This window comes from Lycium ferocissimum, chromosome 7, assembly GCF_029784015.1.
Source record: "Lycium ferocissimum isolate CSIRO_LF1 chromosome 7, AGI_CSIRO_Lferr_CH_V1, whole genome shotgun sequence".
NCBI classification, from domain to species: Eukaryota; Viridiplantae; Streptophyta; class Magnoliopsida; order Solanales; family Solanaceae; genus Lycium; species Lycium ferocissimum.
The window spans coordinates 31,354,102-31,377,065 of NC_081348.1; the positions used below are offsets into that span (position 1 = coordinate 31,354,102).

Consider the following 22,964-nt stretch of genomic DNA (forward strand, 5'->3'; position numbering starts at 1 on the left):
TAATATTGTATAAGAATTGAGAATATTTTGATAGTTTTACAACTTGTGGGGTTTTTATATCTATAACAAAAAATACAATTTAAGAAATCCAAATTGTATGTCCAAACATGATTTCAAATCATGGTTTCATCTCATGATTTCATCACAAACCTAATCATGAAAAATAATGTTAAACAAAATATTGTTAAAACAGCTCTTCTTCGTCAGCTCATCAAATGTTGATTTAGCTACCCAATAAAGATTTAGACATGTGGATAGAATTCTGGAGAAATGCAACACAAAAAAAAGATTATAAATCAAAAAAAATAATGATTAAAAACTAAATATTAGAACAAAAGATTTGCCAATGCATATGATTAATGAATATATAAACTGTGTCGATCTCAAGTAAACATCAACGTGCATGACAGGTTATGCCACAATAGATTATAGTATTTGTTTTAGTAAAAGACGTCCAAAAACAATCAGCCAAATTGCATTACTTAAATACTGTAAAAAGACGTCCAAAAACAATCAGCCAAATTGCATTACTTAAATACTGTAACAGCCATCAGCAATAACTATACGCTTAGTCAATGTGCTATGAGGGAGACTTCTTATTTTAATTTAATTAACATAGCATGAATGCGATTGTTCCAAACTTTCAATACGCCAAAGTTTGCCTAAGATAACCCGAAATATAAAAGTAAAGAAAGAGAAAACAATATCATAATTTTCCATCATTTGTCTTGGTACATTGTAGTAATTTCAGTATTGGTGCCTAAAATGATTCCGGCTGATCAATAGGTAATTAGACCAGAATGAATTTATTACAGTTGTATATAGTGGCAGAATAAGATTTTTACTAAAAGAATTCAAAATATGAACAAGCAAACATATGAAAAAGTCGAGAGGAGATAACATTTTGTTATATATATAAAATTAACTATGTAATTTCGCGACGCCCCTTTATGCCCCTACCTAACTGATGTTACGAGAACATGCCTCAACTGCCCATTACCTACCCTAATAAATTTGAAGTATATATCAAGAGCAAGAATTGAAGGATACCTACGCTATACATACTTGAATGTGCACCTCCTCACCAACCCCCTGGACCACAAATCTTGCTCATTCCACCATTATTCACCTATCCCTAATGATTGCCTAATTAAGTTTGACATGCTTAGACTAAGTCCTTAGCTCCCGTTTGGCCATAAAATTTTGACAAATTTTGAAAACAAATTTTTAAATCCCAAATTCAGGCTCAAACCTATTTTTTGGCCAAGATCTATGTTTTGGCCTTCTCAAAACTTTTAAAAACTACCCCAAACTTTTGTATTTTATATATAAAAAAAAAAAACTCATCTATTTATGACCTAACTAATTCTATCTACCATGCTCCTCCATTAAAGTTGTATCTATCATGTTTTCACAATTAAAACAGTCTCTTCTATAAAGTGAACGAGCTAAGCTGTGCCCAAATAGTAGAAGAATAAAGCCTAGGGAAAATTGATCTGCCAACTGTAGAAATGTATTGTAATTTGAATTGTAGTAGCTAGTAAGTGTGTTATTAATCGTTGTTATTAAAATATCATGTTCTGCATAATTTGGGATTGACAAGTATGCATGTTTTGTATGGTTGGGTATTCTTGATAGTTTTTAGAACTTATGGGTATAAGTAATGTTTTATGTTTTCCAAAACAAAAGTGAAATATGTTTTGAAAAACTACGCTAAACACATCTTCAAAACTTAAAAAACTAACCCAAATCAAGTTTTTCATTTTTTTTTTTTTTGGGATCTATGACCAAACACTAGCTTAACAACTCGAATGCTTAGTAGGCGTTTGGCCATGAAAACCAAATATTTTTCACTTCATTTGGTATTTTAGAGTTGGAGTTGAAGATGGAGTTGTGTATGGTTGTAGTTTTTGTAAACAATATTTGATTGTTTGAATGTATTGAAAGTGAAAAAAAAAGTGAAAAACAAATTTTGGTTGTTTTCCAAATTCCAAATGCAACTTCAAGTTGTATTTGAAATTTTTATGACCAAACACCATAAAGTGAAAAAAAATGAAAAAATATTCCGAAAAAAGTGAATAATTCTCGTGGACAAACGAGCCCTAAAGATAACTTGATATTCTCCATTTGGATTTTGGACCACCTTTGTAGAGGACAGATAACGAAGATCGTGTCTCCAGCACAATAATGTCTGATTTTGCAGGTCATCACAGTAAAGCAACTTTAGGATGGCATTTCAGCTTTCCCTGTCGCAACAGGTATCCTACAGGGAATTTCCATAAGTGCCATTTTCAGTCTCCTAGTAGTATGTCTAGTGTACATGACTCAGGCTCTACATGTACGGAAAATATGAATGATGATGAAGTGTTGCTTTCTCCATATCAATAGCACCAGAAGATCACCTCCATGCATTCCATAACCAGATAGTGATTTACATTTAAGGCCAAAGTTAATTAACCAGCTTTCTCGGATTTGACATCAATGTTACTGTTCAGGATTGAGGGTTCTTGAGTTCAATTCCTCAGCTGGAAAATCCTGTATTTAATGATTTCTACGCCTTGTGTGGGCGATACTATTAGTCAAAAGTTACTTGTGGTTACAACCATGTGATTAAATCTTATGGTTAAAATGAGAGAAGTTTGATGCAAATATATGGTATATATACTAGTTGAGGAAGATAAACGTTACTTGGTCTTGCTTACATCTTTCATTAGCAAAGGAAGTCCGCAGACTGTGTGCCTTTTACATATTCCAGCAAGTGCAACAATATTGAATATAGGCTCTTAATTGATAATATTCCACATTTCCTTTCTTGACGATATTCACAGCATTAGAGGTTTTAGACTGACATCCCACTTCAAAACGTTTAGACAAAAAGTTTCAACTTGCTCCCCACAAAGCTCTGCAGCTAAGACTATTCTGGATGCCTATTATAGGGCCCTACATAGCCATCCACCATCTCTGCCACAGGCAATGCCACCAAACTCTGAGATCACACTCAGCGCTTCCATCCCCGTTCAGCATGATCTTATTGGTCGCGAAGGAGACCAAGAAAAGTTTCTTCTTTTAGTTTTTGTTCACTCTTCACGACTCTTTTAAGTAAGAATACTTGCAGCATTTCCATTCAGAAGGCGTGATGTAGATATCCGATTGTCCCACTTCAAATTTCACGGTAGAAAGACTGATTATCAGATATATGGTGGCTTTTTTAAGCTATTTCCCACACACTGGAATCTTGGTAAATGGAGTAATAGACACACTGATGCTAACTGGATCGACAAAGGTGGTACTGTCAACAACTGTACGGTACAATGAACAATAAATCAAGCTGAAGCAACAGATTATATCAGCTGGAGTATGTGATAGGAATCATAAGATGGTATGGGGCACAACCATTTCTTTTACAGTTCCCACATGAATTTTCTACAAAAGAGTCCAAGTGCCCATCAGTATTAGGGCTGTAGGAGCTCTGCTCAATCAACAAGCACTCAGAGGTTGAATCTTCTCACGTATTGCCTTGTAGCACTGGAGACTGCAGAGAGGTAGTTTTGATTTCGAGTCTCTGTATTTGTATGTATTCATACAAGATGGACCAGCACACTTCTCGCGAGGAGGTGGATAGCTGAAAACCCAGATAAAACCCAAATCAGCAGGTTATATAAATTAGTGATCAGTAGTTAAATAAGAGGGGGAAAACGTTTATATCGGGAAAAGGTCCCTGAGCTAACAACTCCAAGATTAAGCATATTGTTCTACAGATCATCACCTGCAAGCCTTAGGTTCAAATATGCTTGGGAGTCCCATCTCATCAGGAAATGTCACAACAGTTCCAGAAGGACCCATGACCCATCTGATAGCATTTGATGAAACTGCAGCAGCTGTTGCAGTCCTCTCCTGAATACGTAAATATATGCACAAAAGATAAACTGTGACATATATACTAAAGAGTAAAGAGCAGAAGAGAAGTTAACATTGTAACTTTTGACTCCTCAACATGAAAATACTCTCTTTAAAGACTAACAGCTTCACCCTGACATTCTAGAATTATATGGAAATAGACACACATGATTTGGACGTGCTCATCTAAGAATATAGGCACATGCCATAGGCACTTTAAAGACAATGCAACACTCTTTTAAAGGAGTAAGGATCAGAATCGGCAGAAGGGAGGAAGTTCTTATTGCCATAGCTAGGGATGGTGAACCAGGAAAAGTGGGACTAAAGAACTGAATGAACAAAAAGGAACTGTTCCTATAGATGGCCAAGAAGGGACAGAGAAGACTGGAAAAAGATAGAAAGAAAGAAAGAAAGAAAGAAAGAAAGAAAGAAATAAGAAAAATAAAAACATAAAATACGGTGAATTTTCTAGTGAAACGTAGTTTCTAAGCTGCATGCCAACCATAATTCTAATTATTTCCTCAATATAAGTATCATGTTTGTAGAAGTGGGAAAAATAGAAAACAGAAGATAATAGGCATAAATGCTAGATCTCGACCCAAAAACTAAGTATTAGGACAATTGCCAAAAACTATAAAGTAGGAGGGGCTACATCAAACTTCAAAATTTCAAAATGCTTTACTTGCGTTGTACTCTCACCTGTGCTAACTCCTCTCGTCGCTTCTTAAGTTTATCTTCTCGCTTTTTCCTACTAGAATCTTGACTGAGGATTTTCCTAATTGCTTCAGCCTGCAAAAAGCTATATATGTTAAACCACTTACATAGCTCTATGGAAACTATATGAACAATGAAAACACATAAGCCCACAAACATGAGTAACATATATAAACCTCAGACTCTCGAGCAGCCTTTTCGGCTTGCGTCCTGCGTCTTTGCGCAGCCTCAGCTTTCTTCAACTGTTGTTCCACTTCAGAGAGTTTCTCCTTTTGTTCTGCAACCAGATTAAACTGAATTCATCAGCTGATCCTCGTAAGAAATATGTGAACCATAGAAGACGGAGGGAATACTCACTTTTAGGTGGTGCAGGTGGAAGTCCATGAGGGAACTCAATTGCACTCAAGCCTGCACTGGAAGAAATATCTTTTCCATTTTGAAGTGCACGCTGGCGAGTAGTCACAGCCAATTTTCTCCTATCATCTACTGAGATATCAGTGAATTCCTTTAGTTGTTTCTTCCTCTTGGGTACTAACTCAGTATCAGAAACCACTTCTTCTTCGTAGTTGGTATCCTGAGATGCTCTTTCGGACTTGGATTTCTTAATCCCTTTAACTACTTTAAGCGAGTTGTAATCACTCAGATCTGCGCCATAAACACTGCTACTTTGACTTAACACCTTTGATATCTTCCGCTGTTTTCTGCAACCAATTTCATCATCATCATCCTCATAGACACTATAACCAGCAGAGTATTTGGAAGACCTGAGCTTCTCCAGGTAACGGATCTCATCATCATCGTCATCTTCATTGTCTTCATCATATGTTTCACCTGATAAATGTCTTTTAAGCAGAAACTTGCTTTTATGAGCTGCCTCATATTTTCCAAATTGCTTTGAATGGGCAATCTGCCCAGGTAACTGATCCGTCGAGGAATTCACTCTCCTAATGCCAAAACCAGTTTTACCAAAATCCTTCCAAGGGATACCTCGCAAGCCAATTGCCTTGCCAGTATAAGAGGAATAATGTCCACCTGTGTTTTGCTATGAAATACAAAGAGAGAACCTCAAATTTAGCCTCTAAAAACATCAATCATCAGTACCTTAGGAATCTAAAAAAAAGGCTTCATGCGAGCTGCGGGAGGAAGTGGTATGATAGGTGACTAGTCAGATTCTTATGGACTTAGTTGGTGTTTTTATGTTTAAACTTTTATCAAGGAAGAATAACACATGAACTTGGCTATTGCAGTCCATAAAAAGGTGAAAACTACTTAAAGGACCTAAAAAGTTGCTGATGGGACAGGTAAACTCTAGAAAAGTTTCAATATGACATGCTCATTCAAGACAAGTTAAGTAAAAGTTCATAAGTAAGAAAAACCAGTTAGCCAGTCTTCTAAGCAACATCAGTAATACAGATTGTATGCTGCACCACTTCTTTAGTGTTAGATCACGGTGCATCCCCGGTCAGTGTGATGCACTTCTAAAGTTTCATAAAGCAAAGTATAAAGAAGTTATAACACCGGGAAAATAAATAATGACCTTAGGTTGCCCTGTTTGGGGGGAATCTGAAGAGGATGAAGACTTTGTTGAAGAGGACCCAGCAACAGAAGTGTGTATTGTTCTTGTAACACCACCAACTTTGAGTTTCACTTTCTTGACTTTGTTATCATTCCCAATTCCATCTGATGCTACTCCTGACGGTCCAGAATGGTTATTGCATGTCACAGTTCCATTTATTTTGGGATCTTCTATCTGAGATGTTGTAAGGTCTTCTTCTTTAGACCTACTCATATCTATCTGACCATCCTTTTGCTCAGTATCACTGAGGTTACTATATGATGTTCTCGAAATATTACCATAATCAGCATTGTCACAACTTGATGCTTTGCTCAAACTATCAGATGGTGGTGTTGAAGAAATGGATGAATTATCATGAGAATCCAGAAGAGACAGGGACTCCTTTGGAGGCCGTCGATACAGATCAGTCCTCTGTTTCCTACATGCTTTGCCCAACCCAAAACCACTAAAGTTATCCATAGCAATAGAGAAAGTATGCGCAAAAGCTGCTGCAGCTGCAGTAGGCAAAAGATACAGATGGAAACTTAGCAGGGCCAATCTTCACATACATGGTAAAATAGCAAGTGCTCTAACCAAAACCCTATCCAAGTTGGATTGCATACATACATATTTAGAATTTCTTTCACTTAACAAAGCTAAAAAGCTTTTGAACAAAAGACCTAATAAATGGCAGCAAAGACAGAATAAACTATTTTTGAGATCACAGATGATTATATATCCACATAAATCAAATATCTGAATCTCAAGTAAAAATATATCAAGATGATTGTGGCGAAGTAACACCAAATTAACGGATCACTAGATAAATTTGTAGGCCAAATGCCAAAATAGACTCTGGATAAATGTAGCCAAAATAACAAAAATGCATATGAGAAAGTGAACTAACCAAGATCAAAAGATATTATACTTCCAAGTCTAACAACAACTCTTTTCCACTCAAAATCAAGAACTTTCACCCTAAAATTAAGTCAAATTAAAAGAGAAGAAACCTATACAAGATGCTTGATGTGCTAGCAACCCACAATTTCAAGAAGCTATGAATACAACATTCTCAACCCACAAAATTGTACTGAAGATTTAACAAGAATTCAAGTCCTCGAACGCAAGAAACCCTTAACCGACCTAAATTTTCATTGTCCCTTGAAACCCCATCAAGGAACTAAGAAAATAAAGCCAAGATTGAATTTTAACCATATGGGGTTTCACCCAGTAAAACAAATACAGCAAATTACATACCCAAAAACATAAACTTTACCTTGTGGGTATTGTCAAGGCCCTTGAGATAAAACCCTCGAGAACCCTAAAACTAAGCCAAACTAAAAAGGCAACTCAAAATTATACACCATAAACAGTAGCAAGAGAAGAAATCTATACAAGATACTTGATGTACTAGCAAACCCACAGTTTCAAGAAGTTATAAATACAAGATTCTCAAACCACAAAAATGTACTGAAGATTTAAAACAACTCCAGTCCTCAAACTCAAGAATCCCTTAACCCACCTAAATTTTCATTATCCCTTGAAAACCTATCAAAAAAAATAAAAAAATAAAGCCAAGATTGAAGCTTTACCATATGGGGTTTCACCCAATGCAGCAAATTAAACAGCTAAAAAAATAAACTTTACCTTGTGGGTATTGTTAAGGAACTTGAGATAGAACACTCGAGAACCCTAATAAGCTCGGAAACGGAGGGGATCGTGTTAAAAGGGCGATGTTGGTGTATAGTTGAGAGCCACGTGGCGACTTCCCAATCATCTTCTTGCTTCCCACCCCCAGCTAGTGTACACTCTCTAATCATAACCGCGACAATTTTCTTTTTCATTTTTTTTTTTTTCACACGCAATTTAAAGAACATGGATTACTCCTCTTCATTTGTTTAGACTCTGGATATAAGCTTAATTCTGATTTTTCTAAGTACTACCAAATATAACATGTTGGAACTATTCACAATATTGTAGTGTCATTGAATATACTTGATGACTTATGTTCGATTGTATAAGTAAAACGGGTGCTTATGTCTTTTTATTTTTTTTAGAAAAAAATCAAATCATAATAATAATAATATTCATTCTGAAATAAGTATTAGGGCTACGGAGAGTTTTAAAGAGAAGTAGAGGTAAGCCGAAAAAGTATTGGGGAAAGGTAATTAGATAGGACATGGCGAAGGTGGATCGATTTTCAAAAAAAATAACAAAAGCTAAATATAAAAAATAATATTGTCAATGGGAATCGAACCTAGAACACTAGAAACAATTTTGAACACCTTGAACCGCTTGAGCTAATCTTTTGCATTTATTCAGGGTGTTCGAAAGTTAATATATGTACATAATCATAGAAAATCTACCCTATATATACATTGTAAGATTTTACCGAAGATGTTGGGGTGAACACCCTCGGTTGCCTCTAAATCCGCCCCTAGCTATGGCTCACACGAATTAGGGTAGAAGAGTAGTAGATAGTTGTGTTTCATCCTACGTTTTCGTTCATACTAATTCGTACTGTTACTCTTATAGTTTTTTGTTGTTCGATTTCTACTTCTTTCTCTTGTTTCTTGTATGTCTATTATCGTATTGACTTGTAATAGCTACTACCTTTATTTCATACTACCTTATCATGCTTTTGTAGTATTTTGCCATGACATTTTATACTGAATTGAGTTGCTTATCCTTGTGCCAAGGGTCTACCGGAAACGGTCTCTATACCTCCAAGGTAGAAGTAAAGTCTGCTTACACTCTATTCTCCCCAAATCCACTTTGTGTAATTACACTGAATATATTGTTGTTGTAGTATCCTGAAATAATTTGCTCCCAACTTTATCAATGCGACGAATAAATTAATTAAGACAGTGAAAATCAGTATGCATCATTTAGGGGGGAAAAAAAAGAGTAAGAAAAGGCGGTGATTAATTTAAGTAGGCCATGTTTTCATAAAAATCGGTTGGCCTAAATAATTTAATGCATTTTAGAGTTCTTTGTATTTTGTACCTTCAGTGGCCGTTTGGTACGTAGATAAAATTATCCCAAGATTATAATTTTGAGATTAATTTATTCTGTCTCTTGGGACTAATTTATTCCATCTAGGAGATGAGATAAAATAATCCCAGGATAAAAGGGATAAGATGGGATATCCCATCTTTAAGTTTTGGATGCACTTTATACTTTGTTTGATATAAGGTATAAATTTATCCCATAAATTTAATCCCACAGTATAAAATTAATCCCACAGTTAGTGCTGAGATATCCTAGCTAATATCGTGTACCAAACGACCCCTCAAAGTACTATTTTTCAGTTTACATATTATCATGTATTTTATTTTTTACATTTGGCCTCCTAACCATACAATGTTTTTCATTGCTCCATGTTATTCAATGTGTTACACAATTTGTCTCCTATTATATGCATTTCTTTTTTATTTGCATCACATCTTTACAAAAGTTAAATTATAGCAGTAGTATGTAAAGATTGTAATAATTCTCATTCACAAACTAATGGTGTACCAAAGCTGCGTGATGCATCAAGAAGTCAAATCATGAGACTTTGTTTTTTCTCCTGTCAAAACGTTGACTTTCCTTCTTCCCCCTTCTTTATGTAAACTTGATGTGTCAATTTTGACAGCCTAAAATCCTTAATTCCAGTTTCTTCAGCTTTGTTCTATGGCTACTGAACTAAAGTCTCAAGTGTTCTTGAGTTTCAAAGGCAAAGACACTGGCAATACTTTTGCGGATCATCTCTATGAAGCTCTGCTGGGAGCAGGATTTGCAACATTTCGAAGTGGTGATGAAAATGAGAGAAGAGAAGAAATCAAGTTGGAATTGCAAAAGGGTATTAAAGAATCAGGGGTTTCAATTATAATCTTCTCAAATGATTATGTGTCTTCAAGTTTGTGTCTTGATGAGTTAGTAATGATCTTGGATTGTAAAAGGATATCAAGGCGTGCAGTTCTTCCCATATTTTACCATGTGGATCCTTCTGATGTTAGGAAACAAAAGGGGAGAATTGGTGAAGCATTTGATAGGCATGAAAGTGGAAATGAGTGGAAAGCTATGGTTAGAAAATGGAGGGAAGCACTCAAAGAAGTTGCAGATTTGGGAGGAATGGTCTTACAGAACCAAGCTGAGGGGTAAGTTCACTAACTTTAAATACACTTGAGCAATGCTTCATCGACGATTATGAGTTTCTTTTAAACACAAATGTCCACTTTGTTAAAGTTGAAACATGACGATGATGATTTATGACAATTAACTGAGAAAATGTATTTGATTGGGGAGCAATCCTAATTAGGAGAATAGAGGAATTAAACATTGCTAAATATAATTTGGTGCTTCATTCGTAAACGTTTCTAAATCAAAATGCTAGAGTTCTAAAAGTTGAAGTTTGACTGTTAACCAAGTAAAACACTCCTCCCCCTCTCCAAGAGGGAATGGGATAAGAGGAAGTTCCTCTAAACAAGTTGGTACTTCAATTTTCTCTGCTTTATGACATCAATTCTTCTCTCTTCCTTTCCTTTTGAACCAAGGAGAAGTTTTAATCTATGTTAGACTTTTCTATACCATTATCTTTATTATAATTGCTTAAGATGTCTTTCTCTTAGTCTTTCTGATAACAATTTATGTACACTCTATTAGGCTTCTGTGTTCCGATTATTCATGCTGCGTGATTTAGTTCTCGATTCCACGAACCTACGGAAATTTTGTTGGTTACTTTTCCATTTTTGTTAAAACATTTCAGACATGAGTCCAAATTCATCCAGAAGATCCTTAAAGTGGTTGAGAATAAACTGAGCAGGCCAGTCCTGTATGTTTGCCCTCATCTGATAGGAATAGAGCGGCGTGTTGAAAAGATCAACTCATGGCTAGAGGATGAATCTATTGATGTTGACACTCTTGTTATTTCTGGCTTCGGTGGGATAGGCAAGACAACAATGGCAAAGTATGTGTATAATTTGAACTTCAGTAAGTTTGATGGTAGCAGCTTTTTGTCCAAGATTAGAGAAAATTCAACACACCGTAAAGGTTTAGTTACTCTTCAAAGGCAATTTCTTTCTGATATTTGCAAAAGAAAGCAGAAACCTATCTTTTCTGTGGACGAGGGAATGGCTGAGATGAGAAATGCTGCAAGTTGTAAAAGAATCCTTCTTGTTCTTGATGATGTAGATAACCGTGATCAATTGGATGCTTTACTGGAAATGAAGGACTTGTTATACCCCGGAAGTAAAGTCATTGTGACAACTAGGAACAAGAGATTGCTTAGGCCTTTTGATGTGCATAAGCTTTATGAGATTGAAGCTTTGAATAGAGACGAATCGGTTGAGCTCTTAAGTTGGCATGCATTTGGTCAACATTGTCCTATTAAAGGCTTTGAAGTGTTTTCTGAACAAGTAGCAATCCATTGTGGAGGGCTTCCATTAGCACTTGAAGTTCTAGGTGCTACTTTGGCAGGAAGAAACATGGATATTTGGAGAAGTACAATACAGAAACTGGAAACAATTCCGAATCATCAAATTATCAGGAAACTAACAATAAGTTACGAATCTCTGGAGGATGATCATGATAAAAATTTATTTCTCCACCTAGCTTGCTTTTTCTTTGGGGAGGACAGAGATCTAGCAATAGCTATTCTCAATAGGTGCAATTTTTACACTGTAATCGGAATTGAGAATCTCATTGACAGAAATTTTATAAAAGTTAGTACGTCTAACAGGTTGATTATGCATCAAATGATTCGAGATATGGGAAGAGACATTGTTCGCCAAGAATCACCAGCCGAGCCTGGGAAACGCTCTAGACTGTGGCGTTCGAAGGATTCCTTTAATGTCTTAATCCAGAACCGTGTAAGGAATGCTCTCTTATATGTCTCTTAAAGTAACAATTCAAGGGAATTAAGTAGATTTTCACTGATAGCTTATCCTTTGCTAAAACTAGCGCTATTCATGTTGATTCAGTAGTTAACATAGTTCTCAATTAAGTTCAATAAAATGGGTTGAAGATGAGGAGTACCTTTGCTTCACAGTTATATATTCTTGAACCAGCAATATTTGTAAATTTTCATTTATTGAGCTAACTATTTCTTCTTCTTCTTCTTCTTCTTCTTCTTGGTTATGTTCATCATCTTCTTTTTTTGTCATTCCCTTCTTAATGCCTACTTGCCTCTACTCATCATTTTCTGTCCTCTATCTGAACAGGCCACTCAAACAATTCAGGGCATTATCCTCGACATGGATATGCTCATGGAGAATGACATAGTTAACTCAAGCTTTTCCGCCATTGATTTCAAGAAACACAAAGCAAAAAACTTTCTCAAATATTCTAATCCCGAGAGAGGTCAATTCAAACAGAAAAGGTTTGGTTTTTCTCCACGGCATTTGGCAGATGCCAAAGAAGTAACAAATGAGCTGATTTTGGAAACAGACGTATTTGCAAATATGCAAAAGTTAAGACTGCTCCAATTCGATCACGTTGAGCTTCAAGGATCTTTTGATGTTTTTCCTAAGAGATTAAGATGGTTGCGCTGGTCAGAGCTGCAACTAGAATGCATGCCAATTGATTTTCCTCTAGAGAGCCTTGTAGTGATTGAATTACAACGTAGCAGCTTGAGGAAAATTTGGCATGGAGTCAAGGTGTGTTGATAATATGCTTCATTCTTTAAGGTGTAGAAGAAACTAACTTAGTTTTATCTAACACGGTTATCATTTCTATCTTTGTCATTCAGTTCCTTAAATATCTGAAGATTTTCGATCTCAGCCATTCCTACGAGCTTCTAAGAACACCTGATTTTTCCGGACTCCCCAATCTTGAGAAATTGATCCTTCGATATTGTACAAGCTTGATTGAACTTCATGAGACCATCGGATGTCTAGAATCACTTACTCTGTTGAACCTCAAAAATTGCAAAAATTTGCAGAGACTTCCAGATAGCATTTGCATGCTAAAATGTCTGGAGACACTAAATATCTCTGGTTGCTCAAATCTTGAATATGTACTGATGGATCTGGATAAAATGGATTCGCTGAGAGAGCTGTATGCTGATGAAATTGCAGTTCACGAAATGATTTCTACTGCAGAAGAGGTCCAACCATGGTATGGATTCCTTCGATCCTGGATGTGGAAGGGAACAATATGTCCTGAAGTTTCACATATTAGTTTACCTAATTCTTTGGTTACTTTGAGCCTTGCTAAATGCAATCTATCTGACGATGCTTTTCCAGTTGCTTTCGGTAGCCTCTCCTTATTGCAAAACTTAGATTTGAGCCAAAATAAATTTTGCAGTCTACCAAAGGGCATAACTTATCTTACTAGACTTCAGAAGCTAGAAGTGGAAAGCTGTGAAAAGCTCAAGTCGCTCTTAGGGCTTCCCAGTATAGAACATCTTAATGTTACTAACTGCAGGTTGTTAGAGAAAATATCATATCAATCTAAATCATCTAGACTGAAGGATTTGCTTGTGTCAAATTGCGTTGAATTAGTTGAAATAGACGGAAATTTCAAGTTAGAACCCTTGAGAAATACTGAAGCAGAGATGCTTTGCAAGTTGGGCTTGTGGAACTTGGCTCCTATGGACAATGTCATGATCAATCTTACATCTAATATACTGAGTTACTACCGAATACACGGTAAAGGTTGGACTCCATCAAGGAAGACGAAGAAAGTTGTTCTTCAGGTATGTCCTGCTACCTATACAGGCGTATCTTCTCTTAAATGCAACATATGCAAATGCTTAATTAGTTATAAAAGATATGATATTTTATTTTCACTTTATCTTGCTCGTCTTTTTTCGTCTTTTGTGAGCACACACCTGGAATATTCACATAGACAAGAACTTATAAATGTTTATGGGTTATTTTTTTGCAGGGACTGTACCAACCAGGTGTCTTTAGCACTTTTCTTCCAGGTGAACATGTTCGTTCTTGGTTTAGCTCAAAGTTTACAAATGAGTCACGTACATCCTTCAAAGTGCCTACCTGTAATTCCAGAATCGAAGGCTTGAGTTTTTGTATTGTGTACAAGCGTTCCACGATTGGGCTCTCACCAAGCATTCTCCGTCCCCCACGCCTAACTCCGTCTCCAAGAATAGCTCAACTTCCCATGCGCAAAGCTCAAGGAAGACCCCTTCGTTATCGGCCAGTGCAAAATAAACCATATGAATCAACTTTTGACTGCCCATGCATTACAGTTAATAACTTAACTCGGAGTTTGAAATGGTCTTACCAGCCCTTGTTCTACGGAGTTCCAGAAGGGAAGAAAGGAATGATGTGGTTAAGCCATTGGAAACTTGAGAATCAGTTGAGTAGTGATGATGGTATAGAGGTCACAGTTACCTCAGGAGATGGAATCACAGTTATGGAGTTTGGGATCAAAATTCTGCATGGTGAAGAGCCAAAAGTGCTAGGAGAACCAAGCTGTGAAGATGCAAGTGGAGAGAGAGATATTGTTAATCCATTCTGGGATGATGTTTTGGGAGATACTAGCTCGAAGAATACTTGTTCTGTTCGGCTTCCTCCTACTTATCGTTCCATACGTGCTGCTCATGAGCCCTTTATGGAGATGGCACTGAAGAGAAATATGTCGGACTGTAACTAGGAACCTACTAATAGGCAATTACATTTCATTATACACACTCAAAATGCATATCAAAGTAAGAAATATGTTTATATGTCTAGCCATGATGAATTTCAAATAAACTTTGGAGGCTTTAACTAGGTGGGACTTTCTAGCTTCTTCTTTTTCATCTGTATTCTGCTTTTAAGCTTGAGCCTCCACGTCTGTCAAATATGTTCTGAATGTACACACAAGGAATTCATGTCCTTAAGCGAAGAACACGAGGAATCTTTTGATGGAGGAGAAACAACAATCCAGAAACAAATGGAGGAGAAAAAACAATCCAGAAAGAGATGGGGAAGCGCGCGCACCCACGGACATCAGCTTCTATGGGGCAATCAATTGTTATCATCATCAATGTACTCTCTGGACATGCCTATATTCCTCTTATACCACACATTAGAAGTATGTTTTTGCAGTCATCATTTGGTTTATAGCTTGGAGATTTATTCCAATTACTAAAGGCATGGGAATTAGGATACAACACAAACTGGGTAAATTTGTTTTCCACCCAAAACTAGACAGCTTACGCATAAATTTAGCAAAATGGAGAAGACCAATTAAAAAGTAATTGATGCTGCTGGAATCCAGTTACACGCCGAGACTTCTATATATGATACGTATTACCAAAACTCAGATCAAGACATGTTACGTGAGATAGACATCCCGGAAAGCAGAAAACAAAGGAACTTCTAATTCTTACAGGACTGCACCACTACTGAAACAAATTGATTGAAGGACAGGTAGATACTGCTTGATTTTGAGGTAAAGGAGCTTGAACGATAATGCATAAAAGTAACTTTCAATGCCCATATCCAGATCTCAAAAGATTTCCCCGTGACAAAAGATGCTTGTATGCTTAAATCTGGAATACAAAGGACATACACTAAAAATAAATCCAGGGGAACCAACCCACATCAAAGGAAAGCAATCACAGTAAGGCCATTCTGATTTTCTGATACTAGTAACGAAGATGAGAGTTTGGTACATAGCTCTCTAGCAATACTAACTTCGTTCACAAAGCAAAACTGGAAGAACCTACGAATAGAAAAAGGGGGTGTGGGTGGGGCATACAAGCACTATTTTGAAGAGGTGAGGAAGAATGTCAAGACCAAGGTTGGAAAAATTGTACATTTATTCATCATCTTGGACTTTGGACTTCTTTTTCTTCTTTTTACTTTCAACTGCAGCTTGGAGTTCCTCTCCATTTTCCTCCTTGTTCATCTTTTTCTTCTTCTTCTTTGCTGTTCCATCCTCATGCACACCATTTGCGTTATCAACAGTCTGATCCTCTTCATGCTCTGCCTCCTGTTCTGATTTCCGTTTCTCCTTCTTCTTCTTCTTCTTTTCGGACTTTGGTTCTTCGGAGGCATCGCCATTTGTGTCCTCAATCATGGGTTGAGCATATTCCACTGTCTCAACTTTGGATTTCTTTTTCTTGCTTTTCTTTGCGGAAGTCTCATCGACGTCCATTTCTGTGTCTGCAGCACACAAATGGTTGATAGATACTCAATGTGGAAGCCAAAATATGTATATCCAATCAAAATTCTAGGAATTAGTTGAAACTGATGTTCAGCCAATAAACATACATTTAATCCATCTTTAATAATGCATGCAGATAAAGCCTAATAGCATTTACTGAGCAAGTACAAGAGAAGCATGATACAACATTCAAAACTCTTATTATACTAGCAACAAGTTGTCAAGAATGTGCACCATTCAGGTATACTTGTACCAATTCCATCTATTTGAACAACATTAAGTCTATATATTCTCCTTATATCTTAGGAAATGAGCATTTCATTATGTTACGTTTAGTATGTCCAGTGTAGAGATTGTAACTCAATATGAAACCTAGCATCATGCTCCCAAAACTCACCTTTGTCTTGGACTGTTTCAATAGCAGATTTCATCACATCTAGGTTTTTTCGTGGTGCAACCCCCTTGTCATAAAAGTCTAGGCGCTCCTCAACTTGTTCACGGAGTTTCTCTCCAAAAGTAGTAGTACTGTTATCTGTAGACAAATACGGGAAAGGAAGTGAGAACGAAAAAAAACGAAGAAACAAAATCTTGTACGAAAACCATTAGGTAATGAAGTGACGAAATGTTTGCCTCTAGTCTGTAAGACACTGACCTAAGAAACAGTCGAGACGAGAAGCAATAGAACACTTGTTTGCGAGATAACGAGCCATTCGACCTTTGTTTTTTGCAGAGGCACGGCCAATGAATGAAGAATGGAATATGAGTCCATATTTTGGCGTATTCCCTTTGGTTTTCAAGGCCCTGAAACAAAATGATAGGAAGTGACACTTAGAATGTGATTAGACAAAATGTAGGTATCATGTGTAGCTGAATAAAGCAAACCTGACATGAGACGATGAGCAAGTGCAAACTAAAATTCATAAGAGCAGATTACCTGAATAGTGCCTTCTCAGCACCAAGGATCTGAAGGGTAGAAGAAGGGCACTTTGCCAAATTTGTGAGACTGCCAGCATGAGAAATTAAGCGAGCACCCACAACTTCACCAATCAGAGCAGCCAAATTTGGTGCTATGTCGTTCATTTTGGCAACCAGATAATCATAAAGATTCTTCCTGTATTCAACAAGGTCCATTACCCTCTGTGCAAATAGGTTGACATTAATCATGTCAACTGGCGACAAATCCTGGCCTGGGAATTAGAACCAAACGAGTTAACAGAAGGAATAAGCATCTTTTCCATGACTTGTAAAAGGTTAATATTATACCCATGGATGCTTTTGCTGCTTCTACAATTTCTTTTGCTTTATCTTCATCTCCAACTATTTCGGTCAGTGCTGAAATTTTGTCTTCAGACAATTGGGATTTGTCATCAACAAATTTCACAACTCTGGCATATAGGTAATTGTCATTGACAATCTTGACCAACTCCGGGAAATGCCAAGAGTACCATTCTCTGCATCAATATGTATTCAATTCAGGAATCAAAATAGAATGAGATTGAGAGTGGCCTTCAAACAAACATATGTTTCATCCATATTCCAGAAAGCCATGCAGACGCAAGAACATCGGATCTGATACCAAATAGTGGCCTAAATATTTTTTGAAATATATTATCTGTTACTGAGATAAGTTGAACTGATAGAGAAACGGCAAGGAAGTTCCAAGCATGCATCAGACTCTCCATGCAATTACACGCATGTCATACAAACACATATCCATTTGAAGACACGAAAACTACAAACCAAGCATCAGCAATGTAAGTTTACATTAGTACCAATCTGATTATGGTATGGCACGTCGTCTGTATCGTGTTAATACTGAGAACATATGAGTCGAGATAAGGCAAAGAAGAAGCATACCTGACTCTCATGGCAAAGGTATTTATATCTTTATCAAGAGTATCAAGTAGGACAATTGCCTGAGTAACCATATTGTCAACACGATTAACATTGAACTTGACCTTTGCTCTGCTGTAACTGTGACTCAGACCAAGTTGGGCTTTCTCCAAATCACCGGGCTACAAGAAAAAGGTCAAAACAATAAGTAGGAGTTCACATATCTGAGAATGTTTTAAACTTTTAAGATATACACTAGTTTAAGATATACACTCCTGATTGACCTATGTTAGATAATCAAGCAATAAAGAATAGTGAATAACAAGGGTCAACTGCCTGTTTGCTGTTCTTTTTTTTATCCCAAACAAAGGCCAAAATATCAATTAAAGGCCCAAGCCACTCGAACAGATGAGATAAAAACAAAACTAGGGATACTTCAAAGTGAACTAAGGCAAGGATAAATTGTTTGGCAAGCAAAGGGAGAAAATAAACCTTTAGGTTTTCGATGAACTTCCCAAAATGCGATCGTACTCCACGCAAAATCTCTTCAACAAACCCGTTACATTGGCATGGAATCTTAGTTACTTCATGGATATGAGACCCAAGCTTAGAATCTGCCACTCCTAAACTGAACTTAGCTTTCTTACCCTCCTTGACTTTTGGGAGACTACGCTCCAAGAAGTTCTGTAGCTCCTCAGTCATTCGGCCTGGAACACCAATTCAAAAAATCCAGTCAGCACAATAAACTAACAAACAAAACTGAGGAAAAATGAAAAATAAAGTACATCAAATAGCTCGGCCTGACAGACCATTGCTTCAACCACATTTCTCAGCATTTTAACACTATCCAGTTACTTAAAACCCAACTAAAAGTAACAATTAATAGTAAATGAGGATTGGACCTGGAAACTAAAGTAGGTTAATTCTAGTAGCAGTAAAATCACATCAATAGTGCAAAAAATTCGATACATTGCACAACATATCCAGTGAATAAAACTTAAAAACAACATATTTTCAGCTTCTAAATTCGTACTTGGTAATTTTGGTGCATAAATACTTAGCTAATGCAACACAAAAATATATCAAAAGCATAATTGTTTGACCGCATGAAAATCTTGGAACACAAAAAGATATACTCTCTCGTTTTCATAATAAGGGATACCAAGAAAACATTAAAGAACAACTTCTTTTTTTAAGTAAGTTGTAAGGGTAAGCTAGTAAAAACACTTCTTACTCCCTAAGAGTGAGTAGCTTTCTTAAGGGGTGCGCGCAAGATAAAAACACCACTTATTATGAAACGGAGGGAGTATCTTCTACTTCAAAAAAATATGAGACTTTCAACACCATGCACCACAATATCACTAACTCAGAAAAATTTAAACCCCATTAACATAATAGAGGTAAAACCACACATGCATAGACCCCAAACCTGAATACACACAAAAACTGATACAGAAGCAAAAAACTATTAACCTTCAGAAACAGCGTTGCATTGATTGAGAGCATCAAGTGCAGATTCAAAAGGGTTAAAAGCTTCAATCTTTACTACTTTGCCAAAGCGAACAAGGTCAGTAATAGAGTTCCTAACAGCCTCAGTGTTCTGACCAATTTCATCAATACCATGAGCATAGAACAAACCATAACCAGACGCCGACTCGTACAATAGATACAACGCCATTGTACAAAGTTGCTTGGAATTTCGCTTCTCCTGTGTTTTTTTTGTACAAGAGCAAATGTGCTAGGTTTAGGGTTTATAAGAGGTTTATAGTGGGAAAAAAAATTAGGGGAAGGGAAATAAGGCTTGGGCTGTTCAGAAAAATAAGATTTGGGCTGCATTAGGTAGGCCCAATTTCGGGCTTGGTTATGAATTGGGCTATTTGAGGTTAATATGGATTGGGCTCAATTAACAGTATAGTAATCCAGATGTGGATTTGGCCTAATATAAGTCATTACTGGTAGAGGAGGATTTGGGATTTAATAATTAAGATTTCTACGGTGATTTTAATTTAATATAATAAAAATCTAATTCATAATTTAATATTTATAGATATATATAATAAATTTCTTAATACAAATATATTTGGTATGAACAAAAATTGCTAGGTTCATGTGAACCCGTAATTTACAAGCTAGATTTGCCTATGATCATTGACCATATTGCTTCATTTGAGCACAACATACACCCATATTATCCAATAATAATAATAATAATAATAACAAAGATAATGATGATGACGACGGCGCAACAACGACGGCAAGTTACAACGAATGTGATAATAATGATATAATAGTAAAGCATTAAAAGTTATCTATATTTTCTATTGACATATAATTTAATACAGGATTAAAAGACTTTAGAAAACGTAAGACCTAAAGTGAAGGTACTGGTGTGACTAAAACCTAGTCCGAACAAATTGGTATCCCCTATATAAATATATCTTCTTTATGTGTGCCATATTTTTTGCTATGCCGGGATGAATTCCAAGAGATTAAAGATTTATCGAGACGACTTCCTTCCATGTGATTTTAGGTCTACTCTCCTTTAATTATTTTAGTTTATCAAGATTTCACACCTCAAAACTAGTGCATCTAGAGGTCACAGGACATGACCGAATAAACATTAAGCACTCTTCTCTCGTTTTTATTCTTGATGCGTGCTACTTGCTCCTTCCTTTTAATGTGGTCAATGGCAGTTTTATCTAATCTTCTATGACCATGCATCAATCTTAGCATGCGCATTTCATTGACACCATCTTGTGGATATGCTATACATTAGTGACCCAACACTTATTTCATATAACATTGTTTGGTTTTATGTTGCATGGGGCAAAGTGTTGGCTAGTCAATAAATCCGACGTCCAGAAGATGAAGGTTGCGGAAATGAGGATGTTGCGATGGATGTGTGGGCATACTAGAAAGGATAGGATTAGCAATGAAATATCCGGGACAAAGTGGGAGTGGCTTCGGTGGAAGACAAGATGCAGGAAGTGATGCTGAGATGGTTCGAGCATGTTCAGAGGAGAAGCATGAAGGCTCCAGTGTAGTAGTGTGAGAGGTTGACTATGGATGATTTCAGGAGAGGTTGAGGTAGAACGAAGAAGTATTGGGGAGAAGTGATTAGGCAGGAGATGACGCAGTTGCAGCTTAACGAGGATATGACCTTAGATGGAAGTTTGTGGAAGACGCGGATTAGGGTACAAGGTTAGTACGTAGTAAAGCGTTGTCTCGTGTATCCTTCCATACTAGTAGGTGTAGTATCATCTTTTTAGTTTCCTCTCCTTGGGAATCCTGTTACTATATGTTGTCTCTTATACTTCGATTAACGTATTAGTTTGCTGCAGTTCTGTTACTTTTCTTCATAATGCTTATTTATAGTATTTTTCCATGACATCTTTACTTTCATCAATGATTTTCTGGCCTTTTTTGTCATGCTTTCTCTTGAGCCGAGGGTTTTTCAGAAACAACCTCTCTACCTCCCAAGGCAGGGGTAAGCTTCGCATACACTCTACCTCCCCAGACCCCACTAGTGAGATGTTGTTGATTGTTTTGTTTTATAATTGCTTTATAGAACTTACCTTTCATTTTGATAGGTACGTCATGACACACAACACCTATCATAACACTTCTTCGTTTCGATAATTTTTCTTTGATCATATGTGTCATATCTTTATCTGTCATACCAGTTTTATGCGGTGTTGAGCCTATAATTCTCTATTGGTTGTATTTAGACACCGCAATCACGTTTGATCTCATATCAAGTTCAAATTTCTTATAATGACTAAATCTGCAAATGCATATTAGTCTTACTTATGTTTATATCATAAACTGTTACTCTATAAAGCGGTTCTTCACAATTCAAGCATTTGATTGGCATGCTTGTTGATTTCATCAATAATACCTCAATCAGAAGAGAAGGTAGAGTTCATTTGTTATGAATTTGCTTTTCGTGCTCCTTGAATCGACTCTTGTAAATTTTAAGTAGATATTTGAATAATATTTGATTGAGGTTGAAAAATATAATTTATCTTGAAGTGCAAAAAAAATATTCGAAAATTACTTCTGCACAACTAACAACAGAGGCACGTGAAGGGATCCATGCAAGGAAATTAGAATATGGACCAATAAGGATTGTGATAGAGTGGTAAGTACTTCTTCATTATTGACTAGAGTCTCGGCTTCGAGTCCTCCGGGTACAAAGTTACTTTTGTTAAGGATCGCTTTACCCCTCAAAGTGGAACTTTTCGACGTGAATCCAGATGCAGATACTAGACACCGAGTGAAAAATAAAGAAAAACAGGTAATTAGAATACAGAGAAAAGAATGTGAAGACCAAAAAAAGCACAATATTTTGAACAATAATAAAGAAATAAACTGAAGCAATATAATTAATTCCAAAATAAAATTTCTATAAATTAATAGTATAATATTTGATATGCCTCATCAAGATAAAATAATTGCTGAACAACTAATGTTGTGGTTGATTAACACTGTTAGATAATATATGTATTAAGTTGGCAAGATTTTCTTTGCATATAACATAAAATAAGAATACATTTATTAGCAGTACGAAGATTAAAATATTTAAAGACAAAATATGCTTTAGATTTTTCCAAAAGTAATTAATTCATGGTTTTAATCTCTTCATTATTGATTATTTCATTGTAATACATTCATTATTAATCATTACTTAAATAATTCTAACATCGTGATCCCCACCTGGCTAACATATAGATTAAACGACCCCTTAGTTGTTTACTACTACTAGTATTAATTGACTTTAACGGCTTTGAAGTTTTCCGAGTCTTGGATTGAAAGTAAGTATTTTTGTAAATTTGAAGAGTCATTAATGTCAAAGTTATACATTAGG

At 36.2% G+C, this 22,964-nt stretch overlaps 3 protein-coding genes across 5 annotated transcripts; 1 reads left to right on the plus strand and 2 right to left on the minus strand.

Moving 5' to 3' along the window:
• Positions 1-3,233: 3,233 nt before the first annotated feature.
• Positions 3,234-7,414, minus strand: LOC132064369 (uncharacterized). Its single transcript, XM_059457318.1, has 7 exons — positions 7,379-7,414; positions 6,149-6,681; positions 4,969-5,653; positions 4,788-4,888; positions 4,597-4,686; positions 3,767-3,894; positions 3,234-3,622 (listed from the first exon to the last, which is right to left on the minus strand). The coding sequence occupies exons 2-7, from the start codon at positions 6,644-6,646 to the stop codon at positions 3,478-3,480; spliced, it is 1,647 nt and encodes a 548-aa protein (XP_059313301.1). The 5' UTR covers positions 6,647-6,681; positions 7,379-7,414; the 3' UTR covers positions 3,234-3,477.
• A 2,132-nt stretch (positions 7,415-9,546) lies between these two features.
• On the plus strand, positions 9,547-14,883 carry LOC132064370 (disease resistance protein RUN1-like). Of its 2 annotated transcripts, XM_059457320.1 has the most exons (6): positions 9,547-10,308; positions 10,917-11,813; positions 11,889-12,018; positions 12,370-12,804; positions 12,897-13,844; positions 14,036-14,883. In XM_059457320.1, the coding sequence occupies exons 1-6, from the start codon at positions 9,842-9,844 to the stop codon at positions 14,762-14,764; spliced, it is 3,606 nt and encodes a 1,201-aa protein (XP_059313303.1). In that variant the 5' UTR covers positions 9,547-9,841; the 3' UTR covers positions 14,765-14,883. The 2 variants fall into 2 exon arrangements, with proteins under 2 accessions (XP_059313303.1, XP_059313302.1); XM_059457319.1 differs by having other exon boundaries at positions 10,917-12,018.
• Positions 14,884-15,713: 830 nt separating this feature from the next.
• Positions 15,714-19,823, minus strand: LOC132064371 (nucleolar protein 56-like). Of its 2 annotated transcripts, XM_059457322.1 has the most exons (9): positions 19,571-19,823; positions 18,590-18,804; positions 18,122-18,279; positions 17,528-17,715; positions 17,199-17,451; positions 16,917-17,065; positions 16,662-16,796; positions 15,915-16,263; positions 15,714-15,820 (listed from the first exon to the last, which is right to left on the minus strand). In XM_059457322.1, the coding sequence occupies exons 1-8, from the start codon at positions 19,773-19,775 to the stop codon at positions 15,917-15,919; spliced, it is 1,650 nt and encodes a 549-aa protein (XP_059313305.1). In that variant the 5' UTR covers positions 19,776-19,823; the 3' UTR covers positions 15,714-15,820; positions 15,915-15,916. The 2 variants fall into 2 exon arrangements, with proteins under 2 accessions (XP_059313305.1, XP_059313304.1); XM_059457321.1 differs by having other exon boundaries at positions 15,714-16,263.
• Between the last annotated feature and the right edge of the window lie 3,141 nt (positions 19,824-22,964).

Coding starts and splice junctions, on each gene's coding strand:
- LOC132064371 (XM_059457322.1), bottom strand. CDS start 19,775: ATGGCGTTGTATCTATTGTACGAGTCGGCGTCTGGTTATGGTTTGTTC. Junction 18,280..18,589: donor AGTTCATCGAAAACCTAAAG/GTTTATTTTCTC, acceptor TTTTTCTTGTAG/CCCGGTGATTTGGAGAAAGC. Junction 17,716..18,121: donor ACCTTTGCCATGAGAGTCAG/GTATGCTTCTTC, acceptor ATATTGATGCAG/AGAATGGTACTCTTGGCATT.
- LOC132064370 (XM_059457319.1), top strand. CDS start 9,842: ATGGCTACTGAACTAAAGTCTCAAGTGTTCTTGAGTTTCAAAGGCAAA. Junction 10,309..10,916: donor TTACAGAACCAAGCTGAGGG/GTAAGTTCACTA, acceptor AAAACATTTCAG/ACATGAGTCCAAATTCATCC. Junction 12,019..12,369: donor ATGTCTTAATCCAGAACCGT/GTAAGGAATGCT, acceptor CTATCTGAACAG/GCCACTCAAACAATTCAGGG.
- LOC132064369 (XM_059457318.1), bottom strand. CDS start 6,646: ATGGATAACTTTAGTGGTTTTGGGTTGGGCAAAGCATGTAGGAAACAG. Junction 4,889..4,968: donor TCCACCTGCACCACCTAAAA/GTGAGTATTCCC, acceptor ATCTGGTTGCAG/AACAAAAGGAGAAACTCTCT. Junction 3,895..4,596: donor GACGAGAGGAGTTAGCACAG/GTGAGAGTACAA, acceptor TTACGTATTCAG/GAGAGGACTGCAACAGCTGC.